Source organism: Colobus angolensis, unplaced genomic scaffold (assembly GCF_000951035.1).
Source record: "Colobus angolensis palliatus isolate OR3802 unplaced genomic scaffold, Cang.pa_1.0 Scaffold456, whole genome shotgun sequence".
In the NCBI taxonomy this organism is placed as follows: Eukaryota; Metazoa; Chordata; class Mammalia; order Primates; family Cercopithecidae; genus Colobus; species Colobus angolensis.
The window spans coordinates 917,228-935,815 of record NW_012117999.1 but is presented as its reverse complement, the minus strand read 5'-3'; the positions used below and the strand labels follow the sequence as shown (position 1 = coordinate 935,815).

General features: G+C 34.0%; 1 protein-coding gene and 1 long non-coding RNA gene across 2 annotated transcripts in view; one reads left to right on the top strand and one right to left on the bottom strand.

Annotated features, from left to right (window-relative positions):
* The window catches only part of LOC105523245, a 16,008-nt gene extending 2,225 nt beyond the window's left edge, over window positions 1-13,783 (bottom strand). The window contains exon 1 of the long non-coding RNA XR_001003564.1: window positions 13,563-13,783. This is a non-coding gene — a long non-coding RNA (uncharacterized LOC105523245). The remainder of the gene's footprint in view (window positions 1-13,562) is intronic.
* The window catches only part of TTC21B (tetratricopeptide repeat domain 21B), an 83,917-nt gene that overhangs the window by 7,713 nt on the left and 57,616 nt on the right, over window positions 1-18,588 (top strand). Inside the window, exons 4-11 of the mRNA XM_011958028.1 lie at window positions 406-572; window positions 2,757-2,879; window positions 4,921-5,078; window positions 14,583-14,667; window positions 15,775-15,873; window positions 17,260-17,452; window positions 17,881-17,978; window positions 18,295-18,495. Coding sequence (XP_011813418.1) covers window positions 406-572; window positions 2,757-2,879; window positions 4,921-5,078; window positions 14,583-14,667; window positions 15,775-15,873; window positions 17,260-17,452; window positions 17,881-17,978; window positions 18,295-18,495 — 1,124 coding nt within the window. The remainder of the gene's footprint in view (window positions 1-405; window positions 573-2,756; window positions 2,880-4,920; window positions 5,079-14,582; window positions 14,668-15,774; window positions 15,874-17,259; window positions 17,453-17,880; window positions 17,979-18,294; window positions 18,496-18,588) is intronic.

Sequence of the window (18,588 nt, the reverse complement as noted above, 5' to 3'; positions counted from 1 at the left end):
CCCACCTCAGCCTCCCAAAGTGCTGGGATTACAGGCATGAGCCACCGCGCCCAGCCAAAATTTAGCATCTTAATTGTGATGTGCTGTTAGTATGAAATACCACATTTCACAGTTAGTAAGAAAAAAGCATGCAAAATATCTCATTAATTTTTCTATCGATGATGCATTGAAATTATATCTTAGATATATTGGGTTAAATAAAACATTAAGATTAATTTTAATTGTTTCTATTTCTTTGATAGGGCTACTAGAAAATTTTAAGTTATATATATGGCTTGCATTTTATTTCTATTAGACAGTACCACTATAGAGAGAAGTAAATTTTTTGCCTTGTTAATTATCTGACCTTTTATAAATACCTGATCTAGAATTTAATTTTTATTTAATATCATTTTCCCCTCCCAGATAGAGAAGCTATTCTGGAATCAGATGCCAGAGTGAAGGAACAACGTAAAGGAGCTGGAGAGAAAGCCTTATACCATGCAGGCTTATTTTTATGGCACATTGGTCGCCATGATAAAGCAAGAGAATATATTGACAGAATGATCAAAATGTCAGATGGTAGTAAACAGGTAGCTATTTTTCTGATTTTAAAATAATAACATTAAAAATGCTTACGTTATTGATATATCCAGTAGTATCTGTGGTTTAGTTCTTTATTATTGTCCACTCTATTGCCACTTTGTAAATGACAGCTGTATTTTAACCCATTTATGGTTATCAGTATGGTTAATAGTGTATTGTAGAATAGGGATTCTCTAAGGTTAGTTTTATGCTACTAACTCTTCAACGATCCCTGCCTGGTTCCTTCCCTCTGTTTTTCTCTTTCTTTTTCTCTTCCTTTTTTTTTCCTTCCTTCCATATTTTATTCTTTCCTTTTCTCCCTCTCTCCTTATTGAACAGCTCTAGATACAAGGCACCATTATTTGTAGTGTTAATAATGTAAAGGAAAATGGTACATAAACTTCACTTTCATGAATGAATAATCCAGTAGTGGCATAGAGCACATCCCCAGCTAATATTGTGAGAAAAATGATAGACGATATGAGAGATATGTGATTAAAGTATGCAAGAAAATAATAGCTAACATTTATTGCTTGCTTACTTTGTGCTAAGCACTGTTTTAAATTAAGGAGAGATCATATGCATAAGTGTTAAGAGAATGTGAAAGAATTTTTTTGAAGGAACTAGCATTTGAAGTAAAACCTGAAAGAAGGATACGATTTCAACAGGCAAAGATTATGGAAAAGGGAAGTAGATACTCCCAAGGTGAGAAATAATAGATGGAAATGAGACATGTTACTTCAGTGTACACTGAGATACTCATATTTGATGGAACATAGGATACGTTGGTAATGAGAAGGGAAGAAAAGCTTGGAGAAGTAGACTGAGACAAATTGAAGGATCTTGACTGCTAGTTAGAAATATTTGTGTCTGATTTGATATGCATTGAGAGGCTACTGAAGACTTTTAATTATGGTAGTGATTTTATTAGAATGCAAATCCAGAAGATTAATTTAGCAGTGGTTTCTTGGATGAAGTGGCTTGAGTATAAACTGAAATGCAGCAAAAATAAAAAAGTACTTTCTTGCAGAAGGTTTTGAGGCATGACACTAAAATATTGTACAGTGAGTACAAAGTTCAGAATTTTTAAATATCCACAGGACCTGTGAACTGATGATAAATGGTTGGGAAAGATAACAAGTTGTCACGTATTAGGATGTCTTTGAGGCTTTCAGCCTAAATAAATTAGAGACCAGTTAGCATAAATAGAAAATACATTGGCGTAAGAAACTGATCTTAAAGGGAAGTGATCTGTTTGACTTAAGACATGCTGTATTTCTGGTTCTGGCAGAACAGTAAGATGGAGATAGCAGATGAATTTCTGGAAAAATAAAAATTTAGAAGAGGTTTTGGGCTAGAAATATAGGTTGGGAATCATCACAGAGACAATAGTTAAAACCATTCAAATAATGGCACTGATTTAGTGCATAGCATTGGTTAAGATTCTGATCTGTATTTTCAGGTGAAATACAGGGAGGTGAATATAGTCTTGGTTAAACGTTTATAAATTTGTCAGTTAACCTAGATTTTTTAAATAGAAGAGCATATTTCACATTTTTTATTTGACCTTAAACAGAAAAATAACCAGTTTTTGTCTTCTTTTCAATCCTATACGTCTTACAACCCGTTGGCCCACTGACTTGTGTAAAGATAAATATCCATGAGTTCTTCAGTTTCTAATTTTTCAGGCCATTGACCTGTCATTTGAAATTCAATGGACTAATCAAAGAGGTTAAGAAGATAGTTGCCAGATCATCTGAATCTTTAAGATATGTGAAGCAAGACATCTTCTGTTATTTCATCTTAGTTCATTTAGACTGTTTGCCCAAAAAGAGACAACAAATTCTCATCTATATATTGAATTACATGTTTAAGTGTTATTATTCATCAATTACTAGCAAAGTCTCAGAGAAAATAATGGTTTTAACACTAATGGAATATTTCATAAGCTTCTTAATTTTAATATTGAGCTCAATAGTAATGTTAAAGGCTGAAATTTGTAATATAGTTCCCAAGACACTAGGCTGGCAAGGGTTCAAAAGTGATTTCACTAACAGAATTTTATTGTTCATAACATATTTGATAGAGTCCTTTTTGTTATTAATTGCCAGAAAAATGACAGTAGGCTCTTTCATTAACATTTATTTCTTTTCATTTCTAAAGAAGTAAAAATAGAATTATTCATTTTACAGGGACACATTTTGAAAGCATGGCTTGATATTACAAGAGGAAAAGACCCTTACACTAAAAAAGCACTGAAGTATTTTGAAGAGGGACTCCAAGATGGGAATGATACTTTTGCTCTGCTGGGTAAGGTGAGTTGGAGTTAGGGTAAATAAATCATGTTTCAAAATGTATTCATAATATATTTGAAACCTGACAAAACCAAGTAGCTCAAAAAAGTTGATAATTTTCATGATACTGTTGTCAGCTCACAGCTATAAGGTGGACTGGCATTTGTATAAGAAGATGAGCAATACACTAGAGAAATGTATTCCCTGCCAAAGTTCCTGAATCCTGGATCAGCTGTAACTGTTATTGTTGTTGTTATTTTGGTTCAGACATTCTTTCCTCAGCATTTATTATGTGTCTTATGTATATGAGGCATCCATCTAGATACTAGAAACCCTGAGCAAGAGAAAACCTCCTGTTTTTATGGAGCTTGTATTCTACTGATGGAGGCAGACAATAAACAAAATAAGTAAGTAAGTGATATAATATATTAGAAGGTGATAAGTACAATGGAAAATACAGCTGGAAAAGCTGGGGCATGAACTTCCAATTTTACATGAAGTGGTTAGAGAAAGTGACATTTGAGCAAAGACATTTAAGGAGGTGAGGGTTAAAGCCCTCCAAGCATCTTGGGGAAAGTATTTCAAATAGAGGAGATGATGAGTTCAGGTACCTTAAGGCGTATTCAGGGTTAGCGAGGAGGCCAAAGTGGATTGAGTAAAGAGAACAGAAGTGAAGGCTGAGGAAGAAAGGTGGGATGGGGATGAGGAGGAGTGGTGGGCCTGTTCTGTGAGGACTTTGGCTTCTACCTTCAATTAGAGAGACAGGCAGCCAATACAAAGTTTTGAACAGAGAAATAACATGATTGGACATACATTTTGAGGGATGAATCATTAGAACTCATTGATGGGTGGAAATATTTAATTAGGACCCTTTCTTCAGTCCCCACTGATGCTTTCTAAATGCCTTAATTTTTTTTTTGACTCAGCAAAAAGAAATTATATGTTGGGAACAACAGTCTGTTAGATAAGCGGTAATTTGAGGGATAAAAAAGAAAGGGGAGAGGATTCATGTGTTGACTTTTGTTAATGTCTCCACATCACTTTTCCTGTCACTTCGTGTGGACAGTAAGCCCGTTGGGCATCTTGTTCAGGAGCACCACCCTCAAGTTTTACCTAATGGCACTGCTGTAGAAATTGGCCATACACTTGTCTTGATCATTTTTCTTCTCTTAAAGAAAAGCTATTTGATAAAAATTTTCCTCATCATCTCTTTTTAATGTACTAACTATATTTATAGCTTTTTTTTTCTGACTATGAAAGTAATAAATGAACATAGGAAAACTTTTTTTAGAAAATACAGTAACATCTGAATGACAAAATGAACATCACCATTGGAAATAACCAGTTAAACTATTATATATGATATCTCTTCATGTCAGTAAATATACATCTACAAATTTAGGTCATCATTTTTAATGATTATTTAACATTTTATTAAATAGATATACTATAATTTTCTCCTCTAGGTACATTTGGGATTATTTTATACATAAACAATTCTGCCATAAATATCATCTATATACTTCCTTGTGGTCTCTTCCAATTATTTCCTTCGGATAATTCATAGAAGTGAAAATGTTGAAGTAGAGGGATTTGTTTGAACTTTATTTTGCTTGTTCTTTAAAATCGTATATTCTTTAACCTGAAAATAATGTTTTAAAAAAGGTGCAAAATTTCTAAAATTTCTTAAAATTTTAGATGCTACTTGAACATTTCCTGGAAACATTTTAATCTAAAAAGACAATTTTCCTGTTCTAAATGGAAACATTATTTTATGGTATTTCCGAGAACATTTTAAAAAATTTTATCCTTTAATCATGTTTTTCAGCCATTTAAAAGTAAATTTTAAAACACAATAGCTATAATGTATTTGTATTATTCTGTGATGTTTTAAAATTTTGTTTTGACAAAAACTTACTGTTTTTCTCATTAAAAGTGATAACTGCTCCTTACAGAAAAGTCAGTAAGTATTAAATGCTCATACTCTGCCTGCTCTGCATTATGAGAACTTTGATATGAAAGATCACAGTTTGGATATCACTTTTTTTTTCTCTTCCATTAGGCACAATGCCTTGAGATGCGCCAGAATTATTCAGGTGCCCTGGAGACTGTGAACCAGATAATCGTGAACTTTCCGAGCTTCCTTCCTGCTTTTGTTAAGAAAATGAAATTACAACTAGCCTTGCAGGATTGGGACCAGATGGTTGAGACAGCACAAAGGTTAAGTAATAAAAGTTGACACAAGTCTCTTTGGATTTGGTTATAATTTTGAGAAAAAGCGAAATCTATGTGAATTTTTTTCTTTTTTTTCTTTTTTTTCTTATTAAATATATTTTAATTCTATATGTATAATTAAAAATGTGCATGAGTATGCACATGTCATGAAAAATATGCATGTGGTATAAAACAGAAATTTCTTTTTTTTTTTATTTTTTTATTTTTATTTTTTTTTATTTATTTTATTTTTTATTATACTTTAAGTTCTAGGGTACATGTGCATAACGTGCAGGTTTGTTACATATGTATACTGATGGGTGTGCTGCACCCATCAACTCGTCAGCACCCATCAATTCATCATTTATATCAGGTATAACTCCCCAATGCAATCCCTCCCCCCTCCCCCCTCCCCATGATAGGCCCCAGTGTGTGATGTTCCCCTTCCCGAGTCCAAGTGATCTCATTGTTCAGTTCCCACCTATGAGTGAGAACATGCAGTGTTTGGTTTTCTCTTCTTGTGATAGTTTGCTAAGAATGATGGTTTCCAGCTGCATCCATGTCCCTACAAAGGACGCAAACTCATCCTTTTTTATGGCTGCATAGTATTCCATGGTGTATATGTGCCACATTTTCTTAATCCAGTCTGTCACAGATGGACATTTGGGTTGATTCCAAGTCTTTGCTATTGTGAATAGTGCCGCAATAAACATACGTGTGCATGTGTCTTTGTAGTAGAATAATTTATAATCCTTTGGGTATATACCCAGTAGTGGGATGGCTGGGTCATATGGTACATCTAGTTCTAGATCCTTGAGGAATCGCCATACTGTTTTCCATAATGGTTGAACTAGTTTACATTCCCACCAACAGTGTAAAAGTGTTCCTATTTCTCTACATCCTCTCCAACACTTGTTGTTTCCTGATTTTTTAATGATGGCCATTCTAACAGGTGTGAGATGGTATCTCATTGTGGTTTTGATTTGCATTTCTCTGATGGCGAGTGATGATGAGCATTTTTTCATGTGTCTGTTGGCTGTATGAGTGTCTTCTTTTGAGAAATGTCTGTTCATATCCTTTCCCCACTTTTTGATGGGGTTGTTTGTTTTTTTCTTGTATATTTGTTTGAGTTCTTTGTAGATTCTGGATATTAGCCCTTTGTCAGATGAGTAGATTGCAAAAATTTTCTCCCATTCTGTAGGTTGCCTGTTCACTCTGATGGTAGTTTCTTTTGCTGTGCAGAAGCTCTTTAGTTTAATGAGATCCCATTTGTCAATTTTGGCTTTTGCTGCCGTTGCTTTTGGTGTTTTAGACATGAAGTCCTTGCCCATGCCTATGTCCTGAATGGTACTACCTAGATTTTCTTCTAGGGTTTTTATGGTATTAGGTCTAACATTTAAGTCTCTAATCCATCTTGAATTAATCTTCGTATAAGGAGTAAGGAAAGGATCCAGTTTCAGCTTTCTACTTATGGCTAGCCAATTTTCCCAGCACCATTTATTAAATAGGGAATCCTTTCCCCATTTCTTGTTTCTCTCAGGTTTATCAAAGATCAGACGGCTGTAGATGTGTGGTATTATTTCTGAGGACTCTGTTCTGTTCCATTGGTCTATAGCTCTGTTTTGGTACCAGTACCATGCTGTTTTGGTTACTGTAGCCTTGTAGTATAGTTTGAAGTCAGGTAGCGCGATTTTTTTCAAACAGTATGGAACCGAGGGAATACTTAAAGTCACACTGCTTTTAAACATAGAATTTATGGATTTACATAAACATTTGATTCCTGTTTTAAGATGGACACTCTATTTAGGCAAACAGACCAATATCCCTGTGGTCATGAAGCTTATATTCAAGTGAGAGGAACCATATACTAAGCACACCAAATAAGTATATTCTGTAGTATGTGTTAAAAAGTATAAGTGCTACGGGGAAAAGATAAACCAAGAAAGAGATGGGGAGTGTTGAGGAGTTCGGTCTTATGGGATGGTCATGGACGGCTGAGACCTTTGAGCCATCTTCTAAAAAAGGTAAGGGAGTAAGCCATGCAGATACTTGAGGGAAGACTTTGCAGAAAGAAGGAAAAGCAAATGCGGAGTCCCTGAGGTGACCTGAGGCACATGTCATATGTTTGAGGAGTGGGAAGGAGTAAGAGAGGTGAGTAGCGTGTGAGGTCTGAGACAAAGGGTGGGAGTGAGCCCGTGCTAGATGATGAAGGGTCTTGTCAGCCATATGAGGATTTGGGGTTTTCTTCTGAAGCATGAGGTTACTGGAGGGTTTTGAGTAGAGGAGTGCCATCAGCTAAATTCTGTTTTAAAAGAATCACTCTGCCATGTGCAAAACAGACTGTGGGTGAGCAGGCAAAGGCAGAAGCAGGGAGAACCTTTTGAAAGCTGTTGCCATCATTGAGAAATGGTGGGGGCTGGCCCAGTGTAGTTGTGGTGGAAGTGCTTTGAGAAGCGATTGGAATCTGGGCCTGTAGCAATTTTGTGTAGGAGTAAGAGAAAGAATAGTTTAAGGTGATTCCAAGGTTTGTGGCCTGAACTACTAGAATAACAACAACGATGATAATGAACTGTTGTAAAGTGTTCAGAGTGCCTGGCTCATAGGAAGTGCTATCTGTTTATTCCCAGGGTAACCCTAAGAGGAAGGTACGATTAGTATTTCTGTTTTACAACTGAATGGACTAAGGTACAAAGAGGTTGAGAAGTTTCTCCAAAGCCACACAGTTACTTAGTGGTGGAGTCAGGATTCAAATCCAGAGCACTCTACTCCCAGACTCTGTGCTCTTACCACTACTTGTACTAGAGGATGGAGTTTGCTTCAGCTGGACAGGATGATTATGGAAAAAGAAGGTTTCAGGGCAGGGAAGGAGTTTAGCCTTCAACATTGTAATTTCGAAATGCCTATGAGAAGTCAAAGTAGAGATGGATGTATGGGCAGGCAGCTGTATGTCTGAATCTGGAGTTCTCGAGAGAGGCCTAGGCTATAGCTAATATTTTGGAGTCACTGACACATAGATGTGATTTAAAGCCATGAGATCAAGAATAAATGTATTTGAGTCACAAATCAATACTTTCTAATGGATGAATTCATGTCACTTAATACTGAAATCACAGAAAAGTAAATTGCATAGGTAATACAAATATACCTTTAAAATCAGAATGTCTTAATAGAACTTCTCATGGAAACAATAGGCGAGATCCTTTCAAGATACAAATGAAGTATAAATTGCATAGAAAGTCAACTTTACCTCAGTGTGGATCAAGGTTTATAGTCTTAGAATCTTCAGAATAAGTGACTTGCAAGCATATCTAACTTTCATCCATATCTGACAAAATATAAATGGCTATCTCAGGACCGAACATCTTGGTAACATCTTTGCTATGATCATCTATCATTTATTACGAAGAATTTCAGATTTATGTAAAAGCAGACAGAATAGCATCATGAGGTACTCTTATCTGTTTCCTGCCCCCAGCTACCATCACCACATGACTAAACCCCCGTTTGCTTCCTGGGTTTAATTTTCAGTTTGAAGCAAATTCAAAACTCTGAATCATTTCATTTGTAAATATCACAAGATGCATTGAAAAAATGGGATAATTCTTTTCCCTCTACAACATGACAATGTCATTATCACATATAAAAAATTAAAAATAGTTTTTTAATATCAAATATCCAGTGTTCAAATTACCAATAGTCTCAAATATTGTGTTTTTTAAATAAATTACTTTTTAATCAGGATCCAAATAAGTCTACATATTGTGATTGGTTTATATCTTTAAAGTCTCTAGGCTCTCTCCCAGTCTCTGTAAGTTCTTTCTCACTCTTTCTCTCTCCCTTCCTATCTCTCTTCTTCCCCTCTTCCCTCTCTCTCCCTCCTTCTTCCTGCCTTCCTATTTCCCTTCTCTTTTTCTTCTTGCCTTTTTTTAAGTTAAAGAAACCAGTATTTTGTCCTGTAGCATTTTCCATGATCTGGATTTTGTTGTTTGTCTGCCATGGTGTAGTACAACTTGTTGCTTTATCCTCTGTAGTTGGTAGTTGGATCTAGAGGTTTGGTTAAATTCACATTCAATTTTGTTGTTTTGGCAATTACTTCATGAGTGGTACTGTTGTGTTTCATCACAGTGACAGAATGTCTGCTTGTCTCTCTTTGTGGTATCAGCAGTTATTCATGCTCAATACCTAGGTGCTTGATTCTTAGGGATTATAGTAGGATTACATTTGAATTCTATCATACTTTCTTTGTTTCTTAGCTAGAATACCTATAAAGAAAAACTTCTCATCTCCTGGTTAGTTACTGAGTGGTGTAGTTCATATAAGAAAAATAGGATAAGATGCTTGAGTCTTTTCCTTTATTTCCATATTTCCAGGTTTAAAAAAAAATGCCAAGAATTCCTTAGCATCCTTCATTGGTAATTGATTAGTGGCTTAGGTTTGTTTGTTTTACGTGCCATGGATTTAGATGAGTGCTTCTGGACATTTCAGTCATTATAATTGTACAGTCTTATCTCTGACTATTAGGAGCTTCTTCAAGTTGTTCTTAAGTCCTTTTGACATGATCCTAGTAGTCTTTGATAGTTACTTTGCTATTTGGTATGACAAGCTGTCCAGGCTCATTTTGTGTATTACTTCCCCAAGTAGGTATCAGTCATTTGTCCAGGGCAATCTAATCTCTTTTAGTGTGAAATGATATTTGAAGGCCACAGTTTGGGCACTAGTAATTTTTTGATGTATGTATCTGTCAAGATTTTTTTTTCTAGGCACTGTGTGTGTGTGTGTGTGGTTTCTATGTATTTTAAAAATATGTTTATATTTTGAGGGTGTTTTAAAAATGAGAAATAGACTCATAGTGTACTTTTAAACTTGTTTTTCTCTTTAAGAGAGTGTTTCATAGATATCGTTTTATACCTATTCACATAGATACACCAAATTGTTTTTTAATAAACAGTATTTTTAGGGTACTTTTAGACTCACAGCAAAATTAAACAGAAGGTATAGAGATTTCCCATACATTCCTGCCTCCACACATAGATAGTCTGCCTAATTATCAATATCTCCCACCAGAGTGGTACATTTGTTACAGTGGATGAACTTACACCATAGTCACCTAAAGTCCCATCATTTATGTTCCAGTTCACTTTTGGTGTTGTACATTCTAGTGGTTTGGACAAATGTGTAATCACATGTATCCACCATTATAGTATAATACAGAATATTTCTACTTCCCTAAAAATTATCTTTATTGTGTATCTACTGTATATCCCTCCATCTCCCCAACTCCTTGCAATCACTGCTCTTTGTACTGCCTTTACAGTTTTGCCTCTTCCAGAGTGTCTATAATATAGAATAATGCAATATGTAGCCTTTTCAGATTGGCCTCTTTCATTTAGTATTATGCATTTAACTTTCTTCCATGTCTTTTCATGACTTGATAACTCATTTCTTTTTAGTACTGAATAATATTTCATTGTTTGGATGTACCACAGTTTATCCATTGAAGGACATCCTGATTGCTTCCAAATTGTGGCATTTATGAATAAAACTACTATAACCTTGTGCGGGTTTTTGTATGGACATCAGTTTTCAACTCCTTTGGATCAAATACCAAGGAACATAATTGGTGAATCATATGGTAGGAGCATATTTAGTTTTGTAAGAGACTGCCAAACTATCTTCCAAAGATGTTATACCATATTATATTCCCACCAGCAATGAATGAGTTTCTCTTGCTTTAAAACATCTTCATCTACATTTGATGTTGCCAGTGTTCTGGATTTTGGCCATTCTAATAGGTTTCTAGAGGTATCTCATTGTTATTTTAATTTTAATTTGCATTTCTCTGGTGATACGATGTGGAACATTTTTAAATATGCTTATTTGCAGTCTGTATATCTTGTTTGGTTAGGTGTCTATTAAGGTCTTTGGCCTATCTTTTAATTGGTTGTTTGTTTTCTTATTCTTTGGATTAAAGAGTTATCTGTGTATTTTGGAAAACCATCCTTTATCAGGTGTATCTTTATCTGATAAATATTTTCTCCCAGTCTGTGGCTTGTCTTTCACAGAGCAGAAATTTTTAATTTTAATGAAGTGCAGCTTATCACCTCTTTCTTTCATGAACTATGCCTTTTGTGTTGTATCTAAAATGTCATCATCAAACCATAGGCCATCAGATTTTCTCCTGTATTATCTTCTAGGAATTTTATAGTTTTATGTTTTACATTTAGCTCTGTGATCTATTTCAGATTGATTTTTGTGAAGAAGGTGAGGTCTGCGTCTATATTCATTTTTTCCATGTGGATGTCCAGTTTTTCCAGTGCCATTTACTGAAAAGAGTGTCTTTTCTCCATTGCATTGTCCTTGCTCTTTTGTCAAAGATCAGTTTACTATCTATGTGGGTCTATTTCTGTGATTTCTACCCTGTTCCATTGACCTGTTTGTTCTTTCACCAATACCACACTACTGTCTTGATTACTGAAGCTTTATAGTAAGTTTTGAGGTCAACTAATGTCAGACTTCTAAATTTGCTCTTTTCCTTCAATATTATGTTGCTGTTCTGGGTTTTTCTGCCACTCTGTATAAACTTTAGGATCAGTTTGTCAATATCCACAAAATAACTTGCTGGGATTTTGATTGGGATTGCATTGAATGAGTTTATAGATCAAATTGGGGAGAACTAACATCTTATACTGTCTTTGCATCCATGACATGGAGTATCTCTCCATTTATTTGGTTTTTCTTTGATTTCTTTTGTCAGAATTTTAAAATTTTTCTCGTAGACATCTTGCACATATTTTGTTAGATTTATATGTACCTAAGTATTTTACTTTAAGGAGTGCTAATGTAAATGTTACTGTGTTTTTAATTTCATATACCGCTTGTTCATTGCTAGCACATAGGAAAGCAGTTGATGTTATATATTAACCTCATAGCCTGCAATCTTGCTATAATCACTTGTTGATTCCAGGAGTTTTTTAAATTGATTCTTTTAGATTTTCTACATAGATGTTCCTGTCATCTGTGAACATCTATTTATTTCTTCCTTTCCCTAATCATTTTAAAACTGAGTAGCAATCTGTGAATTGGAAACACAAATAATTTATTTAATCTCTCCCCATTGGTACACACCTAAGCTGTTTCCAATTTTTCACTGTTCAGTATAGTGCAGTGTACACACACACATACACACATACCTCTTTGAACACAGGTAGGACTATATACGCAGAGAAGTTTCCCAAAGGAGAGATTGTTGAATCCAAGATACTGTATTTGTTAGGGTGGGCTAAACTGCTACAAAAATAGATCTAAACATATAATGATTCAGTGTAATAGAAGAATGTTTTCCCATATGTAACTGTTTTGGGTAAATGTTAGAAGTGATCAGGCAGCTTTGCTCCATACTGTTTTTAACAGACCTAGACTCCTTCCATCTTGCAATCCTGCCATCTCCTAAGACCTCATAACAGCTGGCAGAAAGGGAAAGATAATGTAGAGAAGTCATTCCACTTTTTATAAAAGCCCAGGCCCAAAAATGGAATGTATTATTTTATTTCACGTTGACCACCTCTAAATGCAAAGACGTCTAGGAAGTGTTGACTAGCCACATGCCCAAACAAATAAGGAGAGAATGGATTTGAGGAGACAAATTGTAGTCTCTGCCTCAAGTATATAAATTTAAAATTTTGATAGGCACTGCCACATTGCTCTCCTAGGAAATAGTACTAATTTACACTCCTACCAGTAGTCTATTGAATGTTCCCTTACCTTATCCTCACCAATTCTGGCCATTTTCAGTGTGTGTGTTTTTGTTTTGTTTTGTTTTGTTTTGTTTTCCAAGCCATCTGAAACAGAGGTGTCTTATTTTTATTTTCATTTATTTTATTGTGTTGTGATTGAGCAACTTTTCATATGCTAAAAGCTCTTTTCTTTGGTATATAACTGGTTCTAAATATGCTTTTTTTTTTTTTTTTAAAGTGAGCCTATTCTCTCCTTTTTTATGGACTCTGATAATTTTTATCGCAAGTTCTCCATCATGGTTTTTTGTTTTTTGGTTTTTTTTTTTTTTTGAGACAGAATCTTGCTCTGTTGCCCAGAGCAAGATTCAATGGCGCGATCTTGGCTCACTGCAAGCTCGGCCTCCTGGGTTCAAGCGATTCTCATGCCTCAGCCTCCCGAGTATCTGGGATTACAGCCATCCATCACCACGCCCTGCTAATTCTTTTGTATTTTTAGTAGAGACAGGGTTTCGCCATGTTTCTCTTATAACAGTTTTGTTGTCTCTTTTTTTTTGCTCTTGACTCTCATAATCAATTTACAAAATAATAAAAAAGAAACCGTAGAAGATTTTGGTTTGAATTGCATTACATTTGTAGTGATTTGTGGGAAAAAAATTTTTCTTAACCAAAAATGAGCGTTATTATATCAGGCCGCTATTGGTGTATAGCAAACAACCACAAATGTCAGGACATATAATAATAAGTATTCTTTCCTCACATTTTTGTGGGTCATCAAGGGTCTGCTGATCTCAGGCAGGGCTTGACTGGGGCCCTGCTTCAGTTCAGATCCAGCTGGGTGAGTGTGGCACACCATTGCAGTTTGGACTCTTGTCACCTCCAAGAGTGTTTTTCCCTGGACTCACAACAAGTGGCAGCCGCTACTCAGAGGGAATTCTTCCTATACTGATAGCAGGTGCAAGAGAACAAACAGAAATATGCAGTGCGTCTAAAATTTAGCCTGCTACACTGCTATTCCTGCCCACATTCCATTGGCCAATATAAGAAAAATGTCCAAGTCCCTAGTCAAGAAGCAGTAGGGTACACTCCAACTTTTGTAGTTAGTTACATGGCAGAAGACACATCCTCAGGGAGGGTTAAAAAACTGGAACCAGTAATTGTGATGTGTACCACATCATCCATGATAAGAGAAGTCTAGGGCATTACCTTTTTGGTTCAATTCTTTTGAAAAATGTCCCTGAGTACAGTTTCATAGGAATTTTATAGCTTTTGCATGTTTCTTAAGTTTATGCTTTTTTTTTTTTCTTTTTGCTTTTTGTTCCATTTAGTAATAGGATTTTTTAATGTAATATTTTCTCATTTGTTTTTATCACATAGGAATCTGTTGTTGTGAATAACATTAGTAGGTATTGTAATGTTTGGCCCAGCTTTGCATTCCTGGAATTCCTGTAATAAATCAGCCTGGTTAAAGTGAATTATTCTTTTACTATGCTGTTGTATATAGTTAGCTAATACTTTATTTAGGATTGCCACAAGATTTAATGAGACTAGTATAATCTATTCATAGCTCTTAAAAACATATTAAAAATTAAATTCCAGAGACTTTTATTTGTTTAAATAATAAAGTTGATAAGTTTCACAAAGCAGATATCATTTTACTAATGAAAATTACTTATTTTGATCAGTGGAATAGTGAAGCAAGCAAACCAACTTTTCATGCCCTCAAATAAAAGAAAATATATAAATTTATTTTGACATTAACTAAATTGTTTTCCTGCAGGTTGCTGCTCCAAGATAGCCAAAATGTGGAAGCACTGAGAATGCAGGCACTCTACTATGTGTGTAGGGAGGGGGATATAGAGAAGGTAAGTGGCATTGTATTATTTAAGTTTCCTATATTAAAAAATATATTTCATTACACATACACACCCACATATGCACACACACGTGTGTGCATGTGCATATACATTAAAGCCTTGAAGTTCTCTTTTAGACTATATGTCATGGTAGTTTTTAGTTGATTATTAGACTATACCTTAACAAAGAAGTCAGCTTCTGAAATCTATTAGTAAAGCAAAAATATTATACAATTAACATTACCCTTGAAAATCCCTTAAATCATTAATTATAGTATATATGGCTTTCTGTATGAAACTCCTGTGTAGTAATATATATGATTAATGTAACCAGTGATACTAGATATGAAAAAATATGTATGCTAAATGTAATTTATAGTATATTTACAATTTAACTGAATTTGCAAAAATTAAATGGGCTTAGGATAAAATCCAATTGTACCTTATAATAAAGTATATCTGTTTCTGTAGTAGTGAACACATTGACTATAGATTAGATCAGGGAGTGTCAAACTCTAATCTGAAGGAAATAGTATTAGTATAACATGTAGTAGATTTGCATTGTGTTTAGTGTGGTTAGATTGGTTAATGTGATGGTGCCTGATAGATACTTCAGTAAATACTAGGAGTATCTTAGTAGAGGTAAATTTTCCAGGCATTGAAATTACTTGTACTAAGTACTGTAATAATTTTTTCTATTCTAGAAAATATTTTGATTATAAACCAGTCTATAGAGGCAATTGAAGAGCTGATCTCATATAATTTGTAAATACATTATCATTCGTATTTCATTTGTGTCATGAATTAACTGTTGGTGGGGGAGCTGGGCATGTACCGTTAATGAAATATTATGGGTGTCTTTGCCTATCCAAAGGTTTCCATTCAATAATAAGTATTAAAGAAACACATTCTAAAACACATTTATAATTATTGAGCTTGTTAGAACCTTAAATATGTTTTATAACATATAATCATCCATTGGAAGAGGAGGAATTTATAAAAGCAAAGGTCTTTTAAAATACTAGTCGGGTTATGCTTTGTTAGCATATATGTGCATGTATTATGTTGTTTTTACTTAGTGTATTTTAAAGTTAATACCAGTTGCTTTTGTTTTAGGCTTCCACCAAGCTGCAAAACTTGGGAAATGCGTTGGATGCCATGGAACCACAGAATGCTCAACTTTTCTATAACATTACACTCGCCTTCAGCAGAACTGTGAGAGTGCCTACCATGTACCAGAGCTCTGTTATCTATAGTAGAGGACATAAAATAAGTGGAAAAGGTGGAAGCAGGGAAGAGCATATGGCCTAGAGTGCAAATATGTATTTAAATATATGACATACTCCTAAGAAAGGCAGTTTAGAGGAGATGTGGTTTCCAGCTATAAGAACCCCTGATGTAGGCTTCGTGGAGGAAATGCCACTTATTGATCTTTTAAGCATAGCCAAGTGCCTTCCAGGCAAAGGAAGTAGAAGGTGGTTTATTTTCATCAGAGCATAGATTTATGACCAGGATTGCTCTTAGCTTTTGTTTTTTAAAACTATTTTTAAAAAGTTTTAAAGTGTATAAAAGACCATTTTGGTGGAGGAAATGGTTGGTAGCTTATTTTTTTAAAAACAATAGGAAAGAAATGTTTTTATTATAAGCTCCCAGTAAAAAGAAGGTAATCAAGAATAAAATAGAAAAATACAGTAGAATCTCGAAATCAATACAAGGAATGACAATATTGAAAAGTTCATTAAACTAAGAAGGTTAAAATAATTAGCAAGCATAAAGTTGAAAGAAAAAAATAAAGGATATTAATTGTTAAATGACATGACTATACTGAATTTTCTTATTTAAAAACAAAGATACCAGATTGTGTAAACTTTAGAGGAAGAAAACTCCCTGCTATAATGAAAGTTTGAATTAAGGAGGTATTTACCTTTTTCGCTTACCATAGTCCTAGACACATTATTTCAATTACTTTTTTACTAAGCTTATAAAAATTATATAAGTTGGCTCAAACATTTGAATAAGTATTTTACTATTAAAGATTGTTGTCTTGAAAAGTTATGTACTTATTCTAACAACACTGCTATTTCTTGAAAGTTTTTTCAAGAAGATTCTAAGGCATGATCTTTTGAAATATTCTCACTGGTGGCATAGCCAGTGTTTAGGGGGAAAACAGATCCTAGTCCTAGTTTTTTATTCAATAAGAAAAAAACATACATATATTATACACACATGCACACACACACATACACATGTAACCATAAAATAATGGTTTTCTTGTTTAATCTATAAAACAGTCATGAGACAGCTTGGAAAAGGAGTTCAAAAAATATGTTTGTGTAGTGACATCATTGGAAGTGTACTTTCATACTAGTTATTTTGTAAAAGCATTATGTTCATTGGGATATATAAGTTCTGATAGAATATAAACTCTTGATGCATTGTGTAGATAATAGGAAAGTTTTATTTTTCCTTAATTATTATTTTTTTTTCTTTTTCATCACTGCTGTGAAGTACAAATAATATATATATTTAGAAAAAATAATCCTTCAGTCTTGGTAGAAATGTTTGACTTTGAAATCTTACATAATCTTTTTTTCTTTTTAGTGTGGACGTAGTCAACTCATTCTTCAAAAAATTCAAACGTTACTTGAGAGAGCTTTTAGTTTAAACCCTCAGCAGTCAGAATTTGCTACAGAACTTGGATACCAAATGATTTTACAAGGAAGGATTAAAGAGGCACTGAAGTGGTATAAGACCGCCATGACACTTGATGAGACTAGTGTGTCTGCCCTAGTTGGTATGACAACTGTTTTCATAAATATTTATAATACAGATACAAGTAGCAATTGCTTTTAACTTGCCATTAGAGAAGAACACAAGTATTTTTGGTTTTCTAAACTTAAATTGTTCTCTACTGCCCAGATTCGAAAAAGTCATATCTTTAAAAATAAAATTTTTAATTCACAAATAATATCTTGAGAGAACAGATTTATATAAGGTGGTTCCTATATATTATGAATTCTTCAGTAAATGATTTTATAAGGTCCAAGGCTACCCATTTTATTTTTTTTCACTCTTTTCATTTTCTTTCTTTCTGTTATTTTTAATCTAAAATGTTAAAGTATTCTGATGGGGGAAAACGTGTTTTATTAATGTTGTCATGTTAGCTTGAAGAGTACATGCCTGAATTGGTGTGGACTTTGTCTTTCTCCTGTTTGATTTTAGGATTTATCCAATGTCAGCTGATAGAAGGGCAATTACAGGATGCAGATCAGCAGCTAGAATTTTTAAATGAAATTCAGCAGTCCATTGGAAAATCTGCGGTACAGCATTTTATTTTATCAGATGGTCGATGCTAGCTGTTCATAAAATATGAAATTATAAATCAGTCTTATTGTTTTGTAATGGCTGGAAAGCACTAGTGTACACTAATTTTAATATGTAATTCCATTTATTAATTTACCTCCATGCAAAATGAAACTATTCTTCTGAATGATTCTAAAAGTCTATTCAAGCTAATACTTGAGTTTGAACAAATAATTGCGTATCAGTAGCACATTATATGCATTTGAAATCTGAGTAGAAATAAATGGCTTTATAGCTAAATGGAATAATTTATGAAAACTACTTATTTTCTAGGAATTAATCTATTTACATGCAGTTCTTGCCATGAAGAAAAATAAACGACAAGAAGAAGTTATTAATTTGTTAAATGATGTCCTGGATACTCATTTTTCACAAATTGAAGGTTTGCCTCTTGGCATACAATATTTTGAAAAACTAAATCCTGATTTCTTGTTAGAAATTGTTATGGAATATCTGAGCTTCTGTCCAATGCAGGTAAGTAATTGTGGGACTTACTTTCAAGGATGCATTTATATGATGTTTTATGAAAGAACTTAAAAGTTTTCTTTGATGCATTAGACTATATCG